The 18,244-nt window shown below is 42.0% G+C and overlaps 1 protein-coding gene across 1 annotated transcript in view; it reads left to right on the top strand.

Moving 5' to 3' along the window:
- Positions 1-18,244, top strand: part of col12a1b (collagen, type XII, alpha 1b) — a 131,924-nt gene that overhangs the window by 41,379 nt on the left and 72,301 nt on the right. Inside the window, exons 21-26 of the mRNA XM_070849932.1 lie at positions 345-487; positions 5,483-5,612; positions 7,425-7,570; positions 12,260-12,389; positions 13,816-13,952; positions 16,197-16,326. Coding sequence (XP_070706033.1) covers positions 345-487; positions 5,483-5,612; positions 7,425-7,570; positions 12,260-12,389; positions 13,816-13,952; positions 16,197-16,326 — 816 coding nt within the window. The remainder of the gene's footprint in view (positions 1-344; positions 488-5,482; positions 5,613-7,424; positions 7,571-12,259; positions 12,390-13,815; positions 13,953-16,196; positions 16,327-18,244) is intronic.

Genomic DNA, 18,244 nt, shown 5'->3' on the forward strand with positions numbered 1-18,244 from the left:
AATTCTGCTCTTAAAGATAGAAAAACAGATCAGATCCAAAAAAAATGCAGGGAGATAAATTTGACTCCTGACAACCTCCATTATTTCAGAGCATCAGAAGACGTTGCAACACGACTCCAAGCATCTGATGGAAACTCTCACACTGAAGTGTTTTTTGTCTGTAAATCAGAGTTAAGGGGAAATACTAAAAATTATTTACAGCACAGCCGCGGAAAAGCATTTCAGAGACGCTGAAATATACGGCGGCCGTCTGTCGACGGGGGCAGATTTGTGGCGGCAGGGTTCACGGTGGGAAATACTTGGCATGTCAGGTCATATTCCAGCTCCCGCTCTTTCCTTTTCAGGTGGTGCGCTGGAGGCGGCCACCAACCTGGTGACCTCGGAGGTGACCCACCGCTCCTTCCGTGCCACCTGGACGCCGCCCGACGGCCCCGTCGACAAGTTCCGCGTCACCTACGTGGCCGTGGCTGGAGGACCCACCCAGGAGGTGAGACCACGGCTCTCATTCGGTGCATTTCAAAACCACGAGTGCAGCATCAGACATAGTTCTGCAGATTAGAAATAACAGAAGAAGCTGCGTTTCCCCCTCAGGAGCTTCCCCCAGGCTCTCTGAAGTACAGGAGCGCTGAAGGTTGCTGATTACTGGAGTATATGCAGCATTTTATTTAGATGTGGCAGGCTGACTCCGTCCTGCAGGGCTGTGTGGAGTGTTTGTTTGTGCTCTAGCAGGGCGGCTACACGTCCTTAAAAAGCCTTAAATTCACATTCAAGGCATTAAAAAGTGTTAAATGGGTTTTTTAATGCTGTGTGCCTGCTCTGATGAAACGTTATCCTGTGAAGGTGCAGCAACATGTGATCCTGCAGTCTGATGTGCTGCACAATGTGTGGTTTCTCTGTTTGTGCTGCTAATATCCACTAAGTTTGTCCCCTTGTGACCACCGTAGGGGCTGTGTGGATGGTGTAGAGGCCTCATCTTTCTCTTGGTTCACTTCCCCCATAGTACTTATACTACTAACTAATCTCCAGGATTTTAAAGCGACTCTCACTCATGTCGTTACATCATCAGCTCAACACATTCAAAACAGAAATGTGAGGAAGACTAAATAACGTGTAGGAAACATTGCCGGTAAATAATCGTCCAACTGCACCGATAGTTAGAGAGAGCTGTAGAGGAGACTTGAGACTTCACTTTCTTTATTTAAAAGTCACGTTTAAACTATAAAACAGATCCACAGTAAAAACACAGGACTGTAAATGAAACGGCTGTAACACAGTCGTCCTGAATAATACAATAGAAAACCAATAAACGATCATTTTAAACTGATATTAAATGTGTTTACTCAGAAGAGGACAACTGTATTTTCACATTTGATGTAGAAATAAAACACAAAAAGTACAACTGAAACAGTAAGTGTAGAGATAAATAGATTTATGTAACACAGTTGATACACTGAGGGAGTTTTAAAGGGTTTTATATGGAAAACAGAGGAATTGAAAGAGATTTACAAAGAGAAAACTAAATATAAAGCAAGTGTGAAGATGCAAAAATGCAGCTGCAGGGTTTTGTTCCAGTTCCAGTAATCTAATGGGGGCTGGAGGACGTGAAGCTCACATCTTAAACCTGTTTGGATGTAAAGATCTGGTCTGGGATCAGCCTGTTCCAGGTATAAATGGTCAAAAGACTCCCATAATTGGTCTGTTTCATAGGCCTTCATCCTGGATCAGAAACCTTCTGTCTGCCATCTGTTAGCTGGATCAGATCCTGAATATCAAACAGCATCTTGTTCTCCTATTAATTCCCTTTGACTCGACTGAAGCTGTAACAGATAATCCTGAGCTTGTTTAGATCTCTGATCCGCACCAGTCAGGTGAGATTTACCACTTCCTGTGAATTTAGGTAATGACAGGTTGTCAGTCACACAAAAACAGACTAATTGACTCTAAACCCCCCCCCTGTTGTTTAATATTCACATATGTGTTGTCCTATGAGGCAAACCTCACACGACAGGTTGAAAAGCAGCTCTTGAAAGTGTTTCCATTCAAAGCCGTGTGTGCTCGGCCCTCGGGGGCTGAAATCTTCAGTAAACCTGCATTTAGTTTACACTTAACCCCCCGTCAGTCCCGTCTTTAACGACACAGCGCTGGGTCTTTTCCACCCTTTGTGCTTTTATTGGCTCTCGTCAGATGCGGCCCGTGTGATTGTAATCTCGTCTGAAACCGAGCAGAGTTTCCGCTGGATCCACTTAGTTGGGCGTTACAGACCTCACAGTGGGCCGAGGCGCCTCGCCGCACGGTCTGTCTGCACCGGGCTGCAGGAGCACGTGGACGCACCGACGTGGAGTACATCATATTTACATGCTGGGTATTAAGTGCAGGTCTTATCCTCAGCGGGTCACAACCAGGGGGGGTTTGTAAATGACTAGCAGCTAGGAGGGTCAGAGCTGAGGTTTGTTTTAAACTACATGTTTTCAGGGTTCTTAAGAAGAAGAAGAAGAAGAAAAGAATAAAAACATAAACATAGGCATATATATATATGTGATATATAAAAAAGTTAAATAAATATAGTACATTAAATCATCTTTCTTTACATATTTGCTGACACTTAAAAACCCAAATGAGCTAAATCTGTTTCCCTGAGATCTTTGATGAACGAGCCCCAGATTCTCTGACACTTTGCTTGTTTGTCTTTAATGTTGTTTCCTTAATCTGCAGCCCAACTCTTGGTCTGCTGCTGCTCTTCCATGTTGAGTTTTGGGTTTGTAAAAGACTCAAAGATCAAATCCCTGTGTTTTTTTTTATTTTGTCTCTAAAACAAAACAAAAAAACCCATAAAATCCTCTGCACTACTAGAACTACTTCCTCCTGCAAAGTCTTGGACGTTTCCATAAACACATGATACAGTGAACCAGTAATATTTACTGTATGTAAAAGGGAGAAATGCAAATCTGAATAATGAGCTTATGAAACAGGTGTTTGTGTGCAACTGTTCAAAGTTTAACTCTGCTGCTTTAGTAACCGTTTAAATTAAAGCTAGAGAAATAATACATTTTAAACTAAGTGTAGTCGTTGCTCCAAATAGACTTCCCAACATCAGCTGTAATACAGTTTAAAGAGATTACTACAGATTCACCCTGCTGGTGTATTATCGTACTGAATGAAGGTCTGACAACATTTACTCCACTTTATCCAAATGTACTGCACCTCTCAACCACAATAACTACTGTGCATTTAATTTAATTTGATATTTAAGGTTGTTGGGGCATGCTGGCAGCCGATTGGTTGAGCTTTGCTATATCATGCCCATCTTTCTTTATCCCCTCATTTCCTGTCTGCCTTTACACTCTCTGCAATCAAATAAATACAAAAACACAAGACAGCACATTAAAACACAGCTAAAATTCAGTTGCATGCTTTGCGAAACAGCTGGCATCCAGTTAGTGTCATTAAATTTAGTGAAAACACGCAAACGCAGCAGTGTGGTTCTGAAGTTCTGCCATGTGAGTTAATGGGTTACTCAGTAAACTCCTCCAGACTGCATCTTCTCGGTCTTATCTCGCTCCTCGGAGCAGACGGCACAAAAAGATGTTTTCTCGCTGACTGTTCTGTCTGTAATTAAGTCCTGAAAAACATTTTTCTGGCAAACGAGTGAAAAAACAGAAATATTTCAACCTGTTTCCAACAGAAGTCAACTTCACTTAACAACAACAGCAGCAGGTCTCTCCGCTAACATCAAGATAAACTCCACTTGATTTTAGATAACACTCTTTACTGCTTGACTTGCATTGAAAACAGGTGAAATTTAATCAATCGCAGACACGAAGAGCTCACGAGAAGGGACGTTTTTATGCAGATGACATTGCCGAACGCTCCAGCAGCTCGAGAAGCTGCAGCGTTTGTTTGTCGTTTCTCCTCTGGATTTGATTTTCCAGCACAATAGCGCAGGAATGTGACACTGCTTAGCGGCCAACTTGGACGTCTCACGTGCGGACATTCCCACCAGCACGCGAACGCAGCACGATAGCTCCAGCTCCACAGACTATAAACATCTAACGGTGAAAATACGAGACTTGGAAAACCACCAGCCACCGACTGACTGATCCTGACGAGCGGATCGCCAAAAGAGATCAGAGCGGGAAATTTGATCCAAATCTTTGACCTTTTCACTCTGACTTAATCACCAGCTGACAGACTGCTTGCTCTTGTGTGTTCATCCTCTAATGTGACATTGATGTTGTGTTGTACAATTAGTCGAGTCAAATTTATGCCGGGAACGGACGATGTGTCATCGGCAAACGAGGAAAATCTGATTACTGACCTGAGAAAAAATGTGCAGCTTTAGAACTTGAGCTTTTTCTGAATCATGTGATCATTTTGAAGAATTGGGGATTGTGGATGTTTAACTCTGAAGCTTCGCTGTGTCCTCTCACATGGAGTCACTGCAGGAAGCTTGAGAGCTCACTGCAAGCACAGTGAACCTCTGAGGCTGGAGCTGTCAGGAGAGTTTGTGTTTGTACCTGCCTGATTGGTGATTACAGCGTTTTATCCTCGACCTGCTGCACCTCCATTCTTTTCCGCTATAATCAGCAGAGAAGTTGTTTCAGACTGCAGTAATTTTGCTCCGCAGGGCTGAACGATAAAGGAGACTTTTAGAAAAGACCAAAAACTTTTATTAGTTTTATTATCTTGGTCATAAAATACACTAAATCTTACGTATCACACGGCGTTATTGAACACTTGCTTCTGCAGTCAGTTATTCCTGTATAACAGACCACTGCTATGGACGTTATCATTCGATGCATCTTTTCAAAGTTTCAAAACTTGATCTCTTAGTGAGATGAACTTAAAGGCTAATTCCACCCAAATATATAAAGACATGTCTCTCTGGTGTTTAGCCAAGTTTATTTACTGGAAAACCTTTTTTAAAAACTATTTATTCCAAAGATGTCTGAAGACAAGCAGCTGTCCAACGACTTCTCCTCGACAAAACAATTGGCAGTTCATTTATATCCAGAACGCTGTGTTGATCTGTCCATTCTGTCCACGCTGGTGTTATTTGGCCAGGTTTTTTAGATTTCCATTATTCAGTCAACACACTGAAGGTCAATAAGGCGCTCAAAACGTTGAAAAGTGACATTTTGAAAAGCTCAACAGGAAGTTCTCTTCCAAGAAAGGAAGTCTGTCAACGGTTTTCAGTGGGAAATGATCTCTGTCGAAGCTAAAGTACATAAAAACTAAACTAAACTGCATGAAAACACTTCACACAGTTCAAATAAATACATACTAAGTTTTCTGTTTTCAATCATTTTTTGTGTTTTTTTACTCATTCGAGATTTGATGAACCGTCGGTTTGTCTTTGTTTTCTTTATAATCAAGAGTTTTTCACATTAAGATGTCGTTTTTTTACCTGTTTGGATTAAATCCTAAAACCTTGTGGTGGAAAATTACTGGCCACAGTTTGATAACCAGTCCTTTATCGTTTCAGCTGCTGGTCGACGGCTCGGTGGCCACCGTGGTCCTGGAGGGCCTGACCCCTCTGACCGAGTACATCGTCAACGTTTACTCCGTGATCGGCGAGGAGAGCAGCGAGCCTCTGAAGGGCACCGAGACCACCTGTAAGTCTGTTTCCTCTTCACGGCTCCGCCTTCCTCTTCCACTGACCTTCACTTCCTCTTCGCCCCCTTTTCCCCCCCCATGAGAAAGTCGCTCAGTTTCCATGTCCGACGGCCTTTCACACAGGACGCTGGCCGCCCTTTGGGGAGACAGACATGATCAAAGAGGAGCTTTAAAGGCGGATAGCATAAACGCTCTGGTGCTTCACTGTTGTGGGAACGCGTTCTGTTTCTTCCATATGGTTCGTGAGATAAACAGCTTGATTTCTCTGCTCATTATCCTGATTCACACACATCGATGCAACTTGTTTACTTGCTCTCCTTCCCCCTGCAAATCTGCTCCGGCAACTCTTGTTTACACAACGTATATTTAGCATCTGATGTGAGGCGGACGAAGCACCATGATGCAATGCTCTCGAGCTGATGCTCGTCTGTGGTGGGCGAGGTGGGAACCACTTTGAGCCATAAAGACCACAGTTTAAAAGTGATTTATCAGGGCTGCGGTCTTTGCATAAATCTTAAATAAACTGAAATAATTTAACAATGTGTTAAGTGCATGGCTCTAAGTGCTTTTATTTGCTCATTTGTCCTTTAATGTCCCCTTTATTTGTTCCGAAATGTGCAACAGATTTTAACAAAGAGCCGTTTCCCACTTCCATAAAACTATAACTGATTGTTCAGTCGTCGTCCACTTGGATGGCACCAGCAGCCGTTAGATCACTGCAGCTTCATTTACTGTCATTTTTTAAACTAACACTCACTTAGGTCATAACGCTGCTCTGGAAACGCCGTCTGCAGTCTGTCAAAGTCACTCTAACATAAAGTGTGCGGAGGCCGGAGGCTGCAGGATGCGGGTTTGGGTGGGGGTGTCCTCAAACAGTCAGGAGATACAGGTCTTATTGGGCTGAACCACACTCTTAAAAAGCCTAAATCACACATTTTCTGTGTCCAAATGTTTGACAGATATTGCAGTAGCCGCTCACTGTTTCTCTTTCCTGCGTCCTTTTAGCTGATGCCACATTTATACAAACCGGATTATCAGGAAAAATCTTATTTTTGGATTATAAATAACTTTAACTAATATACAGTATAGAGACTTTTTGTCTTTTCAAGCTCTGTAATGAAGGAACACGTCGTTTTCCTCTGAGTTTGGGTTTAAAAAAAAAGCTTATTCATCTGTAGAAGCCAACTCATTTAGATTTATTCATTTGAGCTTGTTTTAATCAGACGTTAGACAAGGTTTGTCCAACACAAAGTTCACTGTGTTAACCAAAAGGAAGGTGTTATTCTTTGTTTTATCATTGTTAAAGTTAGAGAAAGCAGGTTTCCTGTGTACATGATGTTTGAAAAGTGGGTAGAAAAACCTCAGTGTCTGATGTTCAGTAAAGCAATAAGAACAAAAAGCCTCACAGACTATTTAAAAAAAAACAGAAACTCTCACTGGACATGTGATACCAAATATCCTTCACATCAAAAGCACCAGACTTTATGATCTATTTGAGACATCCTGAGATCTTCCAAAATATGACCTTGCTTCTGTTTGTATCATTATCCTCTTTCTGCGCCAAAACCGCCTCCAAATGTTAAATATCAAGAAAATGTCATTTCTGACTCATTCGGTCATTTGGTCCAACGAATCTCCAATTGTTGCTCTCCAGATACTTCACATCACATCAAAATATTGAATTTCTATTGTGAAAACAGCCGATACAGAGGACCGTCCGGCCTCGGTGTCCTAATAATCACTAAAAGATGTTTAACTGAAGGCTCCTGCTGTTACATTGAGCCCGTCTGTGCTCTCCTGTGTCCTCTCAGTGCCCCTGTCAGCGGTGACGAACATAAATGTTTACGATGAGACCTCCAGCACCATGAGGGTGAGATGGGAGGCGGCGGGCGGAGCCACAGGCTACATGCTTCTGTACAAATCCATCAACGCCACGGAGCCTCAGCTGGAGAAGGAGGTAAAGTAATGCTGCCTTCAAGGGCCACCAGTGAGGCTGTGTTTGCATTTCAAGTTTATTAAGATTGATGAACGTCTCTGCTCCTTTGTAGCGACTAACAAGGAAGGGAACAGGGTTTTTTGCTTCTTAATGCTAATCCCAACTAAGATTGAGTTAGAATTTGGTTAATAAACTGATTAGTTCTGCTAAACCTAGTTAACTACCTAAACAATGACAACTAATTTCATGTTTCTTGGCATGCTAATAGTTATAGTTAGCCACATTCCTTGTTAGCTTAGTGTGGAGTGCTTGTAGTTTAACTAACTAAGTAAGTAGCTAACTAAAGTAAAGCTTAAGTTACTAACTAAGGGTTAGTTGGTTGGGTTAGAGGTTGGAAAACTTGTCGGTTAGCTCCGCTAAACTTTTCTAACTAAAACAATGAAATGAACCAACAAATGAACAACGTGACTAATTATTTGAGCAATAACTTAAATATTAACTAACTTAAAACTAAACCAAGACTCAGATTCTTATCTAACTAAACACTGAAGTAACTAATGTCACATTAGCGGCATGCTAAAGTCCAGCTAATGATATATTAGCTTCATTCTTTGCTATTTAATGTTGCTGGGAGCTAAGTCTGGCTAATGTTGTGTTAGCATCGTACCCCTGTAACCCTTGTTCAGCATTAGCTTTCATCCATTAGCCTGTTAGCTGAACTAGCCTTTGTCACTGCCAGTGGCCATAACAGTGTGAGCCTGTGTCTCACCTGGGCTGCACCTTAATAAACCCACCTGGACACACACCTGCCAGTGAATGATGGGAAACTTTATAGGAAATATTGGGAGGGAAACTCCAACTCCAACACGGTGCCCGCGGGCACCAGGTCGCCCACAAGGACCACGAGTCGCCCCCCGCAGGCCTGTTTTAAACTCACTAGTGAGCTGCGTCTAAAATGTAATTTTTTTCTGTTGCTATTCTTTTTTTAATCACACTTGCATTCATATAGATTTGAAAATGACAATATCTTAAAATTAAAAGAATTAGTTTAGATAGTTTTAGGTGAACTCTGACCTATTCGAGTTCAAAGGTCAAAGTCCAAAGGTCAGTGTTGTGCGCATGACAAAACTTAGGCGCTCGTGCAGAGTAAGCTAGCGGGCGCAGCGGAGATGTGGAGCTGAATGCGGTTTCTAACCCAAAAAACATGGCAGAAAAAAGAAAGAAAGCTCATCATTTTCACAGTGAATGGGAGGAAGAGTTCTTTGTTACTACTGTGAAAGAAAACTGCGTGTGTCTCATTTGCGGGGCGACGACAAAGCGGCACAATGTGGAGAGACACTTCACTACGGCTCACAGAGCTAGCATGCTAACTGCCATGCTAACTAGCATGCTAACTGCCCACCGGGAAGCTACGGGCAGAAACAGCCCGTGAGCTGAAGGCAGCTTTGGGTAAGCAGCAGTCTGTTTTCACCAGGCCGGAGGAAAAATCCCAACAAGCAGCCGAAGCCTCGTTTAGAGCTCCACATTTTCAAACAGATACCAGATGTTGTCAGGGGCAACACGGCGGTGTCATGGCAACGTTAAATAAAAATATTGATTTTTAAATGTGTTCAATTCAAAAGTGTCTTCATGAAATGTAAACAGATATAATTTTGTTAAAAATGCCGCAGATTTGTTCATTAATTTAAAATGTGGTAAGATTCATTTAAAAATATGAAAGTTGATTTTTTTCTTAAACATTACTTAATTGATAACTTTTACAAACATGGTGCAGCATAGTTGATGATGTGTTTAATGCAGGGGTCACCAACCTTTTTGAAACTGAGAGCTACTTCATGGTACTGAGTCATACGAAGGGCTACCAGTTTGTCACACTCCTCTGAAATAACAAATGAGCTCAGTTTGCCTTTAGTTATATATTATTATTAATGATTAATGATACTCATCTATGTGAAGACACTGATCACGTTAGTGATTTCTCACATTATCAACAATGACTTAACAAGGAGGGAAAGCGATAAAATCAATATTACACATTTAATTTCTATTAATCTCAGCAATTGTTTAAATTTTCAGATGATCACTTCTACAACATTTCATAGAACAAATGTTCCATTTTCACTGCCCACTGACAAAGAGCCTTTAAACCAGGGGTCACCGACAGGGTGCCCGCGAGCACCAGGTCGCCCCCAAGGACCACATGAGTCGCCCCCCGCAGGCCTGTTCTAAAAATAGCACAACTCACCAGTGAGCTGCGTCTAAAATTTTATTTTTTTCTGTTGCTGTTCTTTTTTTAATCACACTTGCATTCATATAGATTTGAAAATGATAATATATTAAAAATAAAAGAATTAGTTTAGATAGTTTCAACGGAACTCTGACCTATTCGAGTTCAAAGTTCAAAGGTCAGTGTTGTGCGCATGATGAAACTTTGGCGCTCGTGCAGAGTAAGCTAGCGGGCGCAGCAGAGATGGGGAGCTGAATGCGGTTTCTTACCCAAAAACATGGCAGAAAAAAGAAAGAAAGCTCATCATTTTCACAGTGAATGGGAGGAAGAGTTCTTTGTTACTACTGTGAAAGAAAACTGCGTGTGTCTCATTTGCGGGGCGACGACAAAGCGGCACAAAGTGGAGAGACACTTCACTACGGGTCACAGAGCTAGCATGCTAACTGCCATGCTAACTGCCATGCTAACTAGCATGCTAACTGCCCACCGGGAAGCGCGTGACATGCAGAAACAGCCCGTGAGCTGAAGGCAGCTTTGGGTAAGCAGCAGTCTGTTTTCACCAGGCCGGAGGAAAAATCCCAACAAGCAGCCGAAGCCTCGTTTAGAGCTCCACATTTTCAAACAGATACCAGATGTTGTCAGGGGCAACATGGCGGTGTCATGGCAACGTTAAATAAAAATATTGATTTTTAATTGTGTTCATGAAATGTAAACAGATATAATTTTGTTAAAATGCTGCAGATTTGTTCATTAGTTTAAAATGTGGTAAGATTTAAAAAAAAAATATGAAAGTTGATTTTTCTTAAACATTACTTAATTGATAACTTTTACAAACATAGTTGATGATGTGTTTAAAGGCTCTTTGTCAGTGGGCAGTGAAAATAGAACATTTGTTCTAAATGTTGTAGAAGTGATCATCTGAAAATGTAAACAATTGCTGAGATTAATAGAAATTAAATGCGTAATATTGATTTTATCTGTTTCCCACCTTGTTAAGTCATTGTTGATGATTATTGTGAGAAATCACTAACGTGATCAGTGTCTTCACATAGATGAGTATCATTAATCATTAATAATAATAATATATAACTAAAGGCAAACTGAGCTCATTTGTTATTTCAGAGGAGTGTGACAAACTGGTAGCCCTTCGTATGACTCAGTACCATGAAGTAGCTCTCAGTTTCAAAAAGGTTGGTGACCCCTGCTCGAATCCAAACCGTAGCCAAACCCAAAAAGTGTTAGCATTAAAATGTAGTGTTTCACCTGGTGGCTGGGGGTGTGTGTGTGTGAGGTGTGTCCCCATAATGTGAGTGAAAAGGTCGCCGTCCCCACAATGTAGCTATACAAGTACATTTCAGGAAACAAACGCTTTTAAACACAAGAAACAGACACGTCTTAATTTGTGTGTGCTCAGCATTTCCACGTTGACTTTATAAGAGCGGGCTCCTGCTCCTCGCCGCCTTACTGCTTCCAGATGGCGGTACGGGGAGCGCTTTGCAGAACGGGAAGTGGACTTTAGCAGCGCGGCTCCGGCCAGGCCTACAAAAAGCAGAGCCCTCAGACACGGCGGGTAATGGGAAGGATTAGCTCATGGCCTGAAGTCATCAGGATGATATAAACAGATGCTGAACGGGTGGAACTGAACGCCTCTGTGGTGTTAACCTACATGTGCAATTATACAGCAGAGGAAAATATAAGGGATGATTTAATGCACAGCGAGGTGGTCTCTACTGGAAAGTATGCACCTGAAGTGTGAATCAGGACGTCAGAATGCAGCGAAGCATTACATTATTTATCAACATTAATCATTTCACATGAAATACTGATTGAAAAGATTTTATGGTGTATTTTTTGCACAGCATGTTACCAATTAAAGGACCATACCGGCATGTTTAGACCATTTAATGTGTGCTGGAAAAACAAATTCAAGGCCGAAAGTATGTGGATGCCCAAACAACTTAAACCACGGGCATTTATATGCTGCCTCCACTTTTCTGGTTTTAGTCCTTGCATCAGGTTTTGGAACCTGGCTGCATTAGTGAGTGATGTTGGGTGATCAGGTCTGTGGCTCACAGCCCGGTTCCAGTTCATCCCAAAGGTGCTGGGTGTGGTTGAGGTCAGGGCTCTGTGCAGGTCAGTCAGGATCCTCCACACCAAACTGGGAAAACTTCACGGAGCAGGATTTGACCTCGACATGTTGAAGCAGGAAACAAGCTGCTGACATAAAGCTGGAACAAACGTGTCTTAAATGTCATTGTGTACAATAGATTTACCTTCGCTGTCGCTAAGGCGCCCAGGGTGTCTTTATACCTTCGTCTTCATAGTTAGTGCCAGAGATCAGAGGTTCAGAGGTCAGCAGGTGTTAAGTAAAAACCCTCGTGTCTTCTGCTGTCCGACCTCCACCTGCATTCCTCTTCCCCTCCTGTCCACCCTCCACCCCTCTCCCTCCTCTCCTGTTTTTTCCCCCCTCTATCCGCCCGCAGGTTCGTGTTGGAGGAGATATAACTGACGTCCAGCTGGTGCAGCTGATACCCAACACTGAATACTCCATCTCAGTTTATGCCCTGCATGGAGAAGCTGCCAGCGACCCTCTGGAGGGACGAGGAGTCACCTGTACGTTCTTTTGTTCTGCTTTTTTCTGCACCATACATTTCACCAGTCTGAGCTCTGCAGGCGTTTCTTGGAGGCAGAAGTAATCTGGCAAGGCAGAGGAACCCCAGTTTTACTAGTCAAGTCAGTTAGGAATAAGTTTGACACGTTTTAATGCTCATAGAAACTCCTTAAAGACCGACACTGTAGCTTCATCCTCGCTCTGCTGTCAGAATGAGCGATGAATTAAAGGAAAAACCAACAAATCCTCAAAAACCTCAAATCTCTGAACTCAGCTGGAAGAATTGACACTTATTCTCAAAACCTATTCCCTCATTTTGGTGTTTTTATGATGTTGGTGTCCAACATGCTGCTCAGTTAGGTTGGGTTCTGACCTCTTTAACATGAAGGATAACTCTATTTTTAAATTTGGCTAATAGGTACAAGTGAAGAAATAAGACAGGTTTGGTGTAGTTAAAGGGTAAAGTTACCACATTTTCTCACATACAGAGAGATAGATTTTTCCCATTATTACTTATAAACGACTGCTGCCACTTCAGTTCAAAGGAGGTCAATGCAAATGTACACTTAGAGGATTACTCTGGCCCTATTTCTACATTTTCTATGTTTAAAGTGGATGGTAATACAACAAGAGATGGCAAATGGCATCCTTTGGGGCACCTGATCACAGTAGGTCCACTAGAAGAGCTTGTTTGATCCACTGACAGGCTCAGAGTGTTATTCTAAGTGTGTGACAGCATCATGGAAAGGATCCCTACAGAGAGAGACCTGGAAGATCCTTTTGGTTTAACCACAAACAGCACACACACCAGACTACATTCACTAAAACAGGGATTTTAGCTCACAGGAAATAGGAGCCACTGGTCTACCTCTGCCTTGGTTGGTTAGTGTCTTTGTGTTATTGTGTGACTTTGGTGGTTTAAACGGTTAATTCAGATCTGACATAATGTTTGATATTACTTGCTGATTATGGAAAAGCAAAACCTAAACAGTTTGGTAAAGCTGTATGTTGCATTACTTGGCTTTAAAGCTCAAATCAAGTACTCAATTTACATCTTTTAAAGTGTGACTCTTGCTTTTAGTAGAAAAGGGTTTAGGAAAGGTAAGAAGTTCAACAGAATTCAGCTGTTTTATTTCCATGTCAGCAGTTATTTTACAAGAGTCCATCACGTCTCCCACTTTATATTTTGGATTGAGAGCTTATAGATAGAAAACAGATGGAGTAAAAAATGAAAAAAGCAGCAGCACTTTAAAAACCAAGCCCCTTGTCTGCTTTCAGCTATTGAGCAAGTTTTGGCTCCGTCGTGTCCGTCAGCATCTTTTAATCTCTTCACGAAAGTATTGACAGTGACGGTGGGATTGTAAATGTTTTATACTTCAGTCAGGATGGTGAAGTTTTAACGGATGTCCGTTCCCTGTCGTCCCACAGTGCCCATGCCTCCCGCTGGAGTCCTGAGAATCACCGACGTCACTCACAGCACCATGAGGCTCAACTGGGACGCTGCTCCTGGAGCCGTCCGCAAGTACACCATCACCTACAAACCAGAGGAAGGAGACCTGAAAGAGGTAAGACTGAGGATTTGTTGTGTTGACTTAAAAACAGGGCATAGAACTCATTTTGATGATTTAAAAGATAACTCCAGTAGTTTTTAACCAGGGTCATATTCTTTACATCTTTTGGTGTCTAAATGACTAACAGGTAAAAAAAAGTTTGGATTTTGTCCAGTAGATCACCTCAGCTGACTTAACTGATTGTTGTTCTAAGTGTGTGACAGCATCATGGAAAGGATCCCTACAGAGAGAGACCTGGAAGATCCTTTTGGTTTAACCACAAACAGCTTCTATATCATTGTCTTCAAATCCACCAGACTCCATTGACAAAAACAGTCATTTTACCCCCTAATTTGCTGGTCTAGTTTCTGCGACTTTGGTGTTTAAATGCATTAGATCGGATCTGAACTAACGCTTTAAAACACCAAAGTCACATAATGACACAAACATAATATCTGATCGAGACAGGTAGATCGACAACTCCTGTGCTATGTAAGTTAAAATCCCTGTTTTAGTGAATGTAGTCTGGTGTGTGTGCAGAGAGCGATATAACGGCTGTTTGTGGTTAAACCAAAAGGATCTTCCAGGTCTCTCTCTGTAGGGATCCTTTCCATGATGCTGTCACACACTTAGAATAACACTCTGAGCCTGTCAGTGGATCAAACAAGCTCTTTTAGTGGACCTACTGTGATCAGGTGCAGTTGTCCCAAAGGATCACGTTGCAGCCATTGCAGCCCGTTTGGTGGCTGCTGGTTGAGGTGATCTACTGGACCAGTTCCAACACTTCTACTAATAAATTAACAATAGGGCCTTACCTTTTCATTGAGGAAGACTTTTGACCAAACTACAGATGTTAGAATACTAAAATGAAATATTAAAGTGGTTAATTACAGATTTTAGCTTTAAATGTGCAATAGGTTTAGTGTGTGAAACAGTGACTCAGTTAATTGATTAGTTGGTTGACAGAAAACTAAAACTAAACCAGTCTAACCTTCCATTTGCTTTTAAAGGGCATCTATTTTCTATGATTGTTAAAGATTTGAGGATTTCCAAAAGCATCTTTAGCGAACATTGTGTACATTTGGTTTGTTATGGGACCCATGAAAGCCCAGCAGCCTCCTCCCCCGTCCTGGTTGTTTGAAAAGTACCATCTAAATCAGTCTAAATCAGTTTCAGGTGTATAGCAGGGATGTACAGCTGTGACCTTCTCTACTGGCTGGTATCAGTTCTTACCCCCTCACAGTAAAGAGGCTCTGAGACTCTTTAAACAATAAGAACCTCACAGAGAGCTTCATCAGGGTGAAGCTTTAGTCAGCAGCGACATCGTCGTTCTGGGAAAGTGACCAAGTCGGGACCCAGTAAAGAGTTACAGGCGGCCTCTCAGCGGAGCAGCAGCTCCACTTTGTTGGCTGATATTTATGGGAAAAGCAGTCTGCTGGCAGAGGAGCGCTGGCTCAGGCCACCAGCCCAGCCTGACTGGATCATCCCAGCACCACTCCATCCTCATAATTTCTCACTTGGACGTCAGCGGAGGACAAACAGTCTGGGATGAATCTGCAGCCGAAGGTCGTGGACACCTGCGAGACGTTTCCAGAAAGTGGTGATGGATGATGCACAGCAGCTCAGCGCCTCTTAAGGATTACAGCTGAGGGCTTCTTGTCTCTATAGAAGAAGCCCATTCATTGGATTAATGACTGCAGCTGACTTTACTCAGCTCTCCCTTGAAATGGAGAACTCGACTGAGGAAACATACCTCAGCGTTTAACATCAAAGATTTCCCTAAGTGTGTGACAGCATCATGGAAAGGATCCCTGCAGAGAGAGACCTGGAAGATCCTTTTGGTTTAACCACAAACAGCCGTTATATCGCTCTCTGCACACACACCAGACTACATTCACTAAAACAGGAATTTTACCTCGCAGAACATTGGAGTCATGCCTCGATCTGTTCGTTTGTTTGTGTTATTATGTGTTACACAAACATTGTGTTGGATCCAAACTGACCTTTTAAAACACCAAGTTCACAAAATAACACAAACAAAATAACCAATCGAGGCAACAGAGACAGACCAGCACCTGCTGCGTAAAATTAGTGTTTTTGTCAATGGAGTCTGGCAGCTTTGAAGATAATGATATAATGGATTTTTCTGCTTCAGCTAGACTGTGTGTTCTGATGCAGACAAAGAGCATTTCCTCTTGCTACAGAAACAAAAGTCACGGTTTGTGCTGTGTGAGTGATACTTAAATTTGTCGCCGGCAGGTTGAAGTCAACGGTGACATCACCACCCTGGACCTGTCCAGCCTGATCTCCCAGACTGAGTACGATGTGGCCGTCACTCCGATCTACGACGAGGGACCTGGAAACACGATGCTTGGAACCGCCATCACAGGTCTGATTTCAAGTTTGTCTTTGTTCAACTTTGTTTTTTTTTTTTTTACATTTTAACTTTTGTTCACTTTCTTATTTTGAGCAACTTCCTCCTGGTTTACATTGTTGTTTCTATTCCTCCCTCATGATATACACAGTAAATTTAAGGAAAATGTCCAAATTTAGATGTAGACTTTTGGTTTAAATTGCTTGTTTTGTATATAATAGAACTTTTGACAGCAAGGTTTGAGGATTGTAAAAGGATTACACCCTATTCTTATGTAGTTTGGGTTTCCAAATGATTTTGGAATTGATCCAGTAGATCACCTCAACCAGCAAACACAAAAAGGCTGTGAACTGGCTACAACAACTTTGACCAGAAACAGCCACTATATCGCTTGGTTTAAAGCCACCAAACTCCATTGACAAAAACACTAATTTTACCTCACAGAACACAGGAGTTGTCAGCCTACCATTTCCATGATCAGTTAGTTTGTTTATGTCATTATGTGACTTTGGAGTTTTAATGAGTTAGTTCAGATCTGGACTAATGTGTTTAAACACCTAAAGTCACACCAACTACACAAGCAAATTCTGTGTTCTGTGAGGTAAAATTGCTGTTTTTGTGAATGGAGTCTGGTGTGTGTGCAGAGAGCGATATAACGGCTGTTTGTGGTTAAACCAAAAGGATCTTCCAGGTCTCTCTCTGTAGGGATCCTTTCCATGATGCTGTCACACACTTAGAAGAACACTCTGAGCCTGTCAGTGGATCAAACAAGCTCTTTTAGTGGACCTGCTTTAACGGGCGAGGTTACCTTAAAGGATTAAATTACAGCCATCACAGTGCATTTTCCAGCTGCTGGCTGGAAAACTTTTGTACCTATCAATCATTTAGACACCAAAATTTGTCCAAACAGGGCCCCAAAACACCGGAGTTACCCTTTAAGTATAGTTTTTCTTGAATTTCAGTGACCTACATTTAGTTAGAGTGGCAGCAGAGGGTTTATGGCTGTGTGCCACCAGGAATCAGTGAAGAAAACACGGTAACCTTATTCTGTAACTACACCAAACCTCCCTGAGCTGACGAACCATCTGCAGCACCAGAGCAGTACATGTGTTTTAAACTTTGGAATCACTTTTCTCTTCCCTTCCCCTCCTGGACTGGAAACATTTTCCAGAGGGGCTGGACCTATTAAATCTGTGTGTGTGTTTGTGATCATTTACTGCACTGGCTCTGTTTATCATTAATCCCTGGAGAGCTGTAAAAAAAAATGTCTTATTTGCACACACACACAAAACAAATCGTGTAGTTCCATACTTGTGATGGCCCCCATGGACACGATCAGTCGTGTCGCTCCTAACTCTAATCCGGCGTTTGTTCACACCTCTGAATGTTCAAATGTCGTTGTGCTTATTTACAGTTTTGCACAAAAAACTATGAACCAAAAAGAGCTTTGTAGGCAGAATTAAAAAATGGGGACGCCATCTTCCTATACAGCTAACTGTCCAGCCTGCAAGACTTCTAACAATAATCTAAGAGAGATATTTCTTCAATTAAGTCAGCTGCTCCTTGCGACAGCTCATAAAGCTCCTGCGTTTATTAAAAAACACCATCGGCTGGATGTGCACATTAATATGCAAATAAACTTTAACACGAGCAAACACTTGTAAACACTTGTGTCGGATTTGAAATCACACAATTAGTGTGATGTTAAAGTATTCTTGTCTTTCTATCTTTGTGAGGACACTCATAGACCTTAAACCAATTCTAACCCTAAACTTGAAACCAAAGTTTAACCCATAAACGGCACTTTGAAGTAATGAGGACCAAGCAAATGTCCTCACAATGCAGGAATGTCCTCATAACAATGGTTTAAAACCAAAATTGGTCCTCTCTCTCTCTCTCTCACACACACACACACACACACACAAGAGCAAAC

The sequence above is a fragment of the Pempheris klunzingeri genome, chromosome 18 (assembly GCF_042242105.1).
Source record: "Pempheris klunzingeri isolate RE-2024b chromosome 18, fPemKlu1.hap1, whole genome shotgun sequence".
Lineage (NCBI taxonomy): Eukaryota > Metazoa > Chordata > Actinopteri > Acropomatiformes > Pempheridae > Pempheris > Pempheris klunzingeri.